The sequence below is a fragment of the Zea mays genome, chromosome 8 (genome assembly GCF_902167145.1).
Source record: "Zea mays cultivar B73 chromosome 8, Zm-B73-REFERENCE-NAM-5.0, whole genome shotgun sequence".
In the NCBI taxonomy this organism is placed as follows: domain Eukaryota; kingdom Viridiplantae; phylum Streptophyta; class Magnoliopsida; order Poales; family Poaceae; genus Zea; species Zea mays.
Genome location: NC_050103.1, coordinates 131523512 through 131533763, shown reverse-complemented (window position 1 = coordinate 131533763; position 10252 = coordinate 131523512). Strand labels below are relative to the sequence as shown.

The 10252-nt window shown below is 43.5% G+C and overlaps 1 protein-coding gene across 2 annotated transcripts; it reads right to left on the bottom strand.

Moving 5' to 3' along the window:
* Positions 1-1184: 1184 nt before the first annotated feature.
* Positions 1185-7642, bottom strand: LOC100192867 (uncharacterized). Of its 2 annotated transcripts, none has more exons than XM_020541876.2 (8): positions 7160-7642; positions 6370-7071; positions 3547-5723; positions 3198-3467; positions 3039-3119; positions 1966-2077; positions 1807-1873; positions 1185-1711 (listed from the first exon to the last, which is right to left on the bottom strand). In XM_020541876.2, exons 1-8 carry the CDS (start codon positions 7230-7232, stop codon positions 1606-1608), a joined length of 3588 nt encoding a protein of 1195 aa, XP_020397465.1. In that variant the 5' UTR covers positions 7233-7642; the 3' UTR covers positions 1185-1605. The 2 variants fall into 2 exon arrangements, with proteins under 2 accessions (XP_020397465.1, NP_001345320.1); NM_001358391.1 differs by having other exon boundaries at positions 1250-1711; positions 3547-5765.
* Between the last annotated feature and the right edge of the window lie 2610 nt (positions 7643-10252).

The following is a 10252-nucleotide window of genomic DNA, read 5'->3' as shown; positions in this document are numbered from 1 at the left end:
TCTTATTTCTGGTTTGAGACCCAAAACAAACTGTGTAACCAAAAACATCTCGCTGATGGCCTTGTCAAAGAGCTTGATGTAATAAGCCAATTTCTCAAACTGAGCCTTGTATTCAACCACAGAGCTGGTTTGCTTCAGAGTCAGAAGTTCCAACATCTTATCAGCATGCGAAGTGCCATCAAATTCATTCAAAACAGCCGCTCTGAATTGACGCCAATCGAATACCCCAATAGTATCGCGACAAGCCTGAAACCAGTGGGCTGCCTTCCCTTTCAGATGCATTGAGGTTGCATTTATCTTGAGCCCTTCTAGAATCTGATACATGTCGAAGTAGGACTCACAATTGTCTAGCCATATTCTAACATCATCTCCATCAAAAAAAGGGAACTCCAACTTGGGTAACCATCCTTTTTTACCCGAGTGATCATTCTCCCCAACTCCCCTGGATAACTCCTCCTGTCCACCTGAGCTAGTAACAGTTCCTCCCTGATCAACCACAGGAATGTGAGTTTGAAATACCTGTTGTCGAACCGGAATGACAGGAGGACGCGCTCCCATCAACCCATCTCCCGAAGAAGTCCTCCCTGTCATACTCACCCCATTTGTAGCATTGGCCACAGTATTTGCCAACCTCGCTTGATCCTGGGAAACTTGTGCCAGCGACTTCATCGAGAGATCAATTTTGGTTTGCAGATATTACACTATCTTGTCCTGCTCCATCTGTCTCTTCTCCATCTCCTGCAATTTGTCAGACATCAATCCGATTCCATCCATCTTCTTCGAGAGCTCCATCAGCGTTGAAGTCGACGCATCCACTGCCTGCTGGAACTTCTCGGCCAGTCGCTTCTCAACCTCCTCCATGGTGGTGGCCAGAAGTCGCGCCTGCGCAGACTGTCGACTAGGAGCCGTGATGACAACTCACAAGGACTGCCAACTCCCTTCTGCGACAGGAAGCCGCGAGACGGTCTGGAACGACCAGCGGACAATGAAGGTGCGCCCGCTATGGCTCTAATGCCAATTTGTGATGTCCCAGCAAAGATACTCTCCGGTGATCACCGAAGAAGCAGAAAAGGGGAAGAGCAAGGAAAGAAGAACGAGAAGAGAAGAGAGGCGGTAAGTTTCTTCTGTATTCATCGTATCCAGTTCATTACAGCAATCGGCATTATATAGCAATCGGCATTATATAGCCAGACAGGAATTAGCCCACTATCACTTATTATAACGACCCATGGCCCATAAACCTGTACATGTTGTCTCCCGCCATCCGGCTTAACAAGGAGATCAATCCTCAGTTACCACCGTCGTGACAATCTCATCGCCACTAAGGTTCAGTTGTGTCGGGTAAACATATGTATGTTCAGAAGAGCTAGAGAGAGAGAGAGAAAAAAGAAACAGGCTACAATACATATGAACACCTATAATGCACAACATACAGGGGAGAGAAACAGAAAGATCAGGCCCGCATCAAGCAACCAGCACAGCGGCAGCAGGGCAGATGCACCTGCGGCCGGCACATACATTTACACAGGCCTACAGCTGGAGAGAGGCCAAGGGGCGAGCAAGAACAGCTTCGCATGGCTTACATATACATTGGTCTTGAGCTGCCTAGGCCCGGGGACGCTTGGGTACAGGGACGAACCGGCCTTGCACGGTGTCCTTCAACCACCGCGACGAGCGGGTCTGTTTGACTCGGTCCATGAAAAGGCGGTGCCTGCACAAAAATCAACAGAGAAGAGTGTTGATTGTAGAAAAAAATGAACTGAGAATGCATGTTTCAGTTGGTGGAACAGGCTTAGGTTCACTCACCTCTCGTACTCCAGTTTCTGGATGACTATGCCGTTCAGTAGAAGCTCCACGCTGAAAACACTAGCACCTGTTGGGTTGGGTGGGTACTTATGTGAATTAGCTGGCTGCCCAGATCCTGAGAAGGAAACAGTATGCAAAGCACGGTGCAGTATGCCCGACCTTTCTCGAGTAGTGGCGCACAAGCTTCGTAGTCTTCTTCGCACGAGATTACCAGCAGGTCAGGAGGCACTCCCTTTCCCTCCATTATGGATCGTCCTACCCTCTCTAGCGGCTACAAAACCGAGAAAACAAAGGTTAGGCTGAGACAAGATGGTGCTGCATGTTTGTGTACTAAAAGCATAAGCTGTGAACATCTTTTTTTTAAAAAAAGTGTGTTTTGACATTCCATAAATATTCAGTGGAAGTAAAAACTTTTAGAGCCGTTAGCTTGCTGATGCGTTACACAAACCAAAAAGTTCAGTTTCACTATTCAAGTATTCAGCAAGACACCACCGAATGCATCAGAATGCCTCCTACTAATACAGCGATGAATACGACTTCTATATTTTGATTAAAAGAGAAGAAAAAAATGGCTTTTCAAAGTACCGATGGAAACTGCATGCAGTATACAACTGACAGGTGTAGCAGCAATTGCCTGCTTGATACTAGTATATATTGGCAAGTGTCCTACTTAATTGGTTTATTCACATCTTTTGCAAAGGGATAATGAATATGGGGTACCAAAATTGTATCTTAAGCAGCAGGCTGGGCATTCATAAGGAAATAGTTTCATGAGCATGTTGAAAATGCTAAAGACCATGAGACAAGGATGCCTATTTAGAATATTTTCAACTTTAGAGCAGTAAGAACAAACATACAAATGTTATTACCATCTGCCAAAAAAAACTAATGTTTCCATGTATAAAAGATTCATCAACCATTTAACTTGATAACCAGTTTACTCGACTTATGGTGTACAGGTTGTCCTAGTTTATTTGTTTCAAAACGCTCTTGCTGATACAAAATGCAAAGATGGCAATAGAAAAAGATTCCAGAGCAAGTCTTGTTTTCCTAAAAGGGTACTTATATTTTGTGAATAACCTATATCATTGTCCTTGACATATTAACCAGTAGGGACCCCCTTACTGTTTCCTACGAAACAATTATCACATAACTAATCCAGTCACTGTTAACATGTAGTTCAAATTTCAAACACAAACAAAAGCTTAGAATATTTTGGAAAAATGGCTGACCTGCCCTGATGATGACTTAACCAAGCTAGTCATCACTACTTGACTTGGTTTAACATTTGATGTTACAAAGACTCTTTTTCCCTGTAAATGAATTTTCAGTAAAAAAAAACTGAATTGACGGCATGCATAGATGAAATAGGATTACAATCTTCACAGTACCAGAAGAAGAGGGTGTTTGCAAGCTGAGGCCAGTGATATAAGCATGCTGAAACCTATCTCCTTTTCCTTTTTTTCGTCCCTCATAATATATTTCCTTTCATCAATAAAACAGCCTGCTTGTGCACAATTTTCAAGCCACATTGATGTAACTACTGGCTTGCCCATAGTTATTGCTTGTAGCATATTCTTTGTGCGGCAAAATCTATCTGCAACAAAGTGTGTTGCATCGGCCATCGAAAATGCTTCACAAACTCCTAAGCGTGCCAAGATCTACATCATAGGTCATCATGAATATACCTCATTCAAAGTGATGATTACTAACAAGAATATACATAGAAATATAGTTTACCTTCTTCTGACGCTTGATAACATCGTCATCCAAATGCTGGCTGAATAAAATACTGGCATTGGCCTTATCCTTCCCTCTTCTGGAATCTTTTTTCTGCTGATTTGATAGTACATTTTCAGGATCTAGCTTCAGCAATTCTCTCGCAACAGAAGCTTTTAACAAGCTCCTACTTGAGCCTTTTGATGGATTCACAGGACTAAAAGTGGGTGACAATTCATTAACCACTTTTGACGGTGTTTTCATAGCACTGTCCAGAACCTGAGGATTCGTTTTTGGTGATTTGCTTGTATTCTCAATATGGGAGGATTCCTTCAGTCTCTGTGCAGAGCTAATGACATCAGAAGTTTTCCTGTCATCTCTTATAGAAGAATTAAGTACAGGATAAGCAGCTAATGACTTTTCTATGATGCTGGATAGCATAGAAGCTGATTTCCCATGGGAAGGTTCTCTCTTTGCATACTTTAGCAGGTCAGAAACACTTCTTATGAAAATCCGCCTTTTCTTGCATGGTCTTGCCAATTCTGATGGTATTTCATGACTTGCAGCAGCTGGAGCAGTTGACTGTATCATTTTTGTAGGTGTTCTTTGCCGTTTGGGATGTGATGGGGAATCTCTGCATGTAACAACAGTTGTTGATTCAACTCTGCGTGCTTCAAGGTTTCGAACATTATTTACACTTGTCCGTTGTGTGCTTCCATACCTAGGTTGCTGAAGATCTTGATCATTATTTGTACAAGTCTGCTCTGTGCTTTCTTTTTCAAAATAACTCAAACCAGATTCGGTTGCAATGTGGTTATTTTGCACTTGCCCAATAGTGGAGTTGTCACCTGTCATTTTCTTACCTCTCCTCAAGTGTTTATTAGATAACTCGATAAATGCAGAAGGATCATTCCTACCACAATGCCTAGTTCGGTGAGCAACAGGTGTCTCATGGTACTTATTTTCACTGATAAATTTCTTTGAAACTTTGCTCTTCTCTGGCACAGACTTTGTTTGCTTATGTTTCACTTTTACTATAGACTCAGAACTTTGTTGCATCTTAGATCCTCTTAGTCTTTCTTTCTGAGGTTTGGCACTGAAGTCAGTTACTTTTCCTTTTTTAGAACGTGTTGTGACACCTTCCTGTATGTTGCTAGCTCTCTGAGGAGAACCATTCTTCGAATGACTTTTAGCTATTCTAGACTTCTCAGCTATCATATCTCTATTGAGCACAGATTGATGTTCAGAAGATAAACTTTTAGCAGGTGAACATTGTACCAGGGCATCCATTGCTTCAACAGCCATTTGAGTATCTGGACCAACATCATTCAAAACTACATCAGCCTTTTCCTGTTCTTCCAATGATTTGTCATTTGATAGATCATCTAAGACCTTCAAAAGGTTTTTCTTAGTCCTGTTTTCAGAAGGCCGCTTACTCTCTACATCACTTTTGAATAGTCTTGAATATGTTAAAGGAATAGTTTCCAACCTCCCAGGTAGTTTGGAATTTCTTTTGTTCAACGCTTCCCCTGTTTTATTTTCTCCCCGTGAAAGTTTTGGGGAAGATTTCTTTGCTCCTGTAAAATGACTCCTTGGTTTTCCTCTACCAATTGGTTTCAGCAACAAGATGTCTTTGTTTTTACTGAAAAAGTCACCTCCTCCCTCATCCTCAAGGCTATCCACAAATTTAAATATTTCTGCTTTCCCATTGGAACTTCTACCAAGGTCGACCTTCTCAGCCAACATTAAAGTTCCCCTCTTACTTGAAACACATGGCTTTGCTATTTCCAATTTATTTGGGGTCGTTTCTTGAGATGATAATCCACCATTGATTGAAATCAATCTGTCCACAACATCAAAAGCATTTGCTTGTGACAGATCACCAGGCTCTTGTGATCCCACATAGCTTAATCCAGCAATACATCTGCTGTTGTTTTCACCATCCTCCACTGTTGTGTCGGCAAAAAGTTTTTTAGCTGTTGAGCACTTGTCTCTGCTTTTTGCTCCGTCTTGATCATGGTTCTGTACATAACCATGGGAGTCGTTATCAACCCAACCAACGGAGGTGCTACACGAAGTAGATTCATCTACAATTTTCGGCAGGGGATGTATTGTGTTGACCCAGGCCTTCTGTTTCCATTGCTTCATACAGTTCACAGACAGAGAGTTCCGAGGTTCAGAAATTCCACATGTCCTTACTGATGCAACATGAACAGAAGGTAATTTCATCTGAAGGTGACCTAGATGTTGCACATATGTTGGCATTCGAAAAAAAAAATTAAGCTTCACTAAAAAACTAGATTAAATTAAATCTAATGAACTAAGCAATTTTTAGAAATAAGGGTAGTCTATATAAAAGAAAAATCAAGTGCAATTCTTCATTATGTTCAAACCAGAGATACAGAACACTTTTACTATTTGACAATGTCATTCCCCTTTACTTGTCTTTGTCTTCGACTAAGAATCAAAGCATTGATAACTAAAATTTTCCCCAAGATGAATATGTTAAGCTAAATCACCTCTTTACCAGGGAAAACAAAAATGTAATAAATTCTCAGCAAAAGCACCGGTACCTTTAAAAAAAGAAAGAGACTACACATGGTGATTTTCTGAGAAAATGTATTTCTGTTATCGGACAAAACTATAAAAGACAAGTTCTGAATTTAAAATAAGAAACAGAACAAGTGGTGTATGACCTATTTGTTGCCTCTCTCGAGTGAAAACTGATAAAACTACAGGGAATTCTGAAAGCAATTTATATTGTAAATTTTATAGAACGGTCCTAATGAATTGCTACATGACAAAAAGATAGCAATAGTAGCAGATTAGTAGCTGGTAACTGACCTGAACTTGTGTCACCCTCCTCATCTGTTGATGCATCAGAATCTACCGAATTATTGTTATCATCATGCTTCTTAATCCCACCATTTAACCCCTCGATGCTTCCTTCCATTCCCAACTTTGCATCCCTTTTATCCGTTCCTGACTTTGTGCCCCTCTCATCTTCTGACAAGCTCTCATTGTCACTTAGGACAACAGTGCCATCACTCAACTCATCGTCACCTATGTCTTCATCAGAGTCTTCAACCAACTGGGTCTTCCCCCACTCACCAAGATCATGCTCACCATCATCAGTTAATCCATCCTTGTCATCATCCTCCTCCTCAGATTCCTCAACCAACTGGGCCTCAACCATGTCTCCAACAAAGTTGTTCGCTCCATACACCTCGCATACTTCATCCAACTGGGTCTTAGTCCAATTGCCAGCATTATCATCCCCACCACCACCATCATTGCCCCGTTCCCCATCTTCCACCTGTTGTTGTGTCTTCACTTGGTCACTGTCATCGCCGCCATCCTCATTGCCACTGCCACCATCCTCGTCGCCACTCTCCAACTGTGTCTCCGTCCAATCGCCAGCCACACCCTCCTCCTCCACCTGGTCTACAAACTGGGTCTCAGCACCATCCAGAGGCTGTGTTTCGTCGTACAGCGCCCAATCATACGCCTCACTCTGTGTTCCGTCGTCATCACTCGAAGGAGAACCTGATGACCGCAATACACATCCACAAAAAAATAACACATTTACACCAATCGCTCACAGAACCAGAGCCAATAAACAATGCGCACTCACCTAACCGAGGTGTGGCGCCGTCCAGGAGTTGGGTATCCCCGCCACCGCCGTCATTGCCAGCCTCGCCGCGCATCGCAACACAGGTAGGGCCGGGCTTAGTGTGGCGGATGGGGATTCAACTGAACCCCCAGAAATCCTCGGAGGAAGACGAAAATGACTCAATCGAACCACAGATGTCTTCGCCCAACTGGATTGGGCGCAGCGCACCAATCCAAACGAATTGAGCGGAGAGAGAAAAGGGAAATCTCGGAACGAAACCGACTCTCCCCCGAGACAGTAGAGGGCGGGGAGGTGGAGTAGGAGGAGGGAGACGCCTCTCACCGAGAGGGGCGCACGGCCGGGAAAATCTCTGATCCGTTGTGCGCGAGAACGGCGGCGGCGATGCTGCGCGCGCGGAAGTCGTGGCGGCGGAAAAGAGGAAGCCAGGGGAGCGGGGAGCGCGCGCGGGGACAGGAAATGGGGCAGGAAAGCGCGCCTCGTCCTGTTGGAATTGGAACGGCTCGATTCAGGTTTAAAATAAAAGTTTGATGGGTGGTTTTCAGTTTATTTAGGGTTCGTTTGGATTCCATGGGCTAAATTTTAATCTCGGATGTTTAAATAATAATTAGAAATGGTAAATATAGTATAATTATAAAACTAACTATATAAACAAGTGCTAAACTGTAAGATGAGTCGGTTAAACCTAATTAATATATGATTTACTCATGTGATGATATAGTAAACATTTGCTAATCGTGTATTAATTAGACTTAATAAAATTTTCTCGTTGATTAATCTTTATCTATATAATTAGTTTTGTAATTCGACTATATTTAATACTTACCATCAAATAGTCTGTGCTAACGTTACGATCCGAAGAGGTGAGGGTCGATGACGGCGACGACGCGAGGGAAGAGGTTAACGACGACGATGCGAGTGCTGGGGAGGGAGGACGTGGGGCAAGGTGGCAGGGGTGGCGCGGTCGCGAGGGAAGGGGAGGAAGATAGATAAGGGATGATCCAAATAATATTGTCCATTGGATTTGAGTAAGTGAGAGAGGTTATCTAACGCTTTAAACCATTGTTTTTATGGTATGTTAAGTATGAGTGCAATTTATTTGGTGGTTTTAGTGGAGGTTATAGGTGTGGGATGATTTTTGTTGGGGGCCTTCGTCCTCCGAAGGTCCTCAGAAACGTAATTTAACAATGTCTTCCAAGCATGGCTTATGGACAGGTACCTTCGGACTTAGGATAAAAGCATACACGATGGGAAGAGCATGATCGTGATGAAGATTGTCGTTGCTCCGAAGCTGCGTGCAAAGGTGCTTCGGCTCAATCGCAGAAAAAGGAACCGACTTAAAGGGGAAAAGGTTATCTAGTCCTCATAGATTTATCTATAAGTCAATAATAAATGTAAAGGGCATGAATATAATTTCTCATAGACTGCGTCTTGTGCTTATAAATAGATGAACAGTACCCCCGTACTGTTCACGCTGCCTTATACTTGCTTTTGTGTCACGCTTGTACTTTTTGCCTTTTATCAAGTTGAAGGTACTTTTGTAGTTCAATATTGTCCCTGTCTTTCCATGATTATATAATAAGAATGAATTAATGATGTTATATGATTGTTTATGTTGTCTCTTATATGTCATATGCTTCTTCTTTTATTTAACATATACTGTGATGATGAAGGTACGTCCTTCATGACCTTCGTTTGAAGATCATTATATCCTAAGAGAAATAATGCTTCGAAGGACGAAGGGCATTAACATTTAATATTTTTGTGTTGCCTTGTTCTCAAGTCGAAGCATTTGAGAGCAAGTCCCCAACATTGGCGCCCACCTCCGGTGAACCCTTTTTTCGACCACCTTCGGCAAGCACTGACCTTCGTCATGCCGCCGAAGAAAGCTTCAGCGCCAGGGACTGCTGCACTGCAGCCACTGGACCCGAACCAGGAGACCCTCTCTCTCCGAGAGGCCCGAAGCCAGAAAAGGAAGGCCACCAATCCAACACTTCAGGAGGAGGAGTTGGACCAAGAAATCAGGGACATAGAAATAATCCATCAGCAAGTACAAAGGAAGAAGGAGAAGATGGCGCGACTCGCTGATCTTCAAAGGCAGATCGACGAAGCCACTGAAGAAGTACGTCATCTTGCTCAGGACGAACAAGATCGGAGGCCCCAACACAGGGAGCTTCGTTAAGAAGGCTTATTCAACGAAGATGGATGGTATGATGATTTTAATCATGATACCTTTACCTTTGATGATGCTTCTCCCTTGGCAGCAGAACTGCAGGCTATTCCATGGCCCACATCATACAAGTCACCTCAGCTCCCCATGTATGACGGCCACTCAGATCCGAAGCAGTTTTTGATGAGCTATGAAGCAACTATATCTTCGTATGGAGGCAATGCAGCTGTCATGGTCAAGTCCTTCGTCATGACAATTCGGAATGTGGCCCAAACATGGTATTCTTCTCTTCGGCCAGGGACTAATACTTCGTGGCAGAAGCTCAAGGATATGCTGGTGACAAGTTTCCAAGGCTTTCAGACGAAGCCAGTCACAGCTCAGGCCCTGTTCCAATGCACGCAAGATCATGAGGAATACCTCCAAGCGTATGTCCGAAGGTTCTTGCGACTAAGGGCACAAGCGCCTATAGCGCCCAATGAGATTGTCATTGAGGCCATGATTAAGGGCCTCCGGCTAGGACCTACGGCTCAATACTTCGCAACGAAGCCCCCGCAAACCCTAGAGAAGCTGCTTCAGAAGATGGATGAGTACATCCAAGCTGACAACGACTTCCGCCAAAGAAGGGAGGAAGCTTACAGATTCTCCGAAATGACCAGGGGCTTCGGAGGAAGAGTCCATCTGAGGCACGTCAGGTCAATCCATAACTCCACTCAAGGTGATGATAAAGGAGGTCAGTCTCGGAGGTCACGGTATAACTCACAATCTTCGGGGCAACAGCAAAGCTCATTCAGGCCACCAGCTCCAAGGGCAGAGGCGCCAGGGGCTTCGGAGGAAGGTTTGGGGATCAGCCTAGAAAGATTTACTGCTTATTCTGTGGTGAGGACAAGGGTCATACTACAAGAATGTGCCATGTCACCATTCAGAAA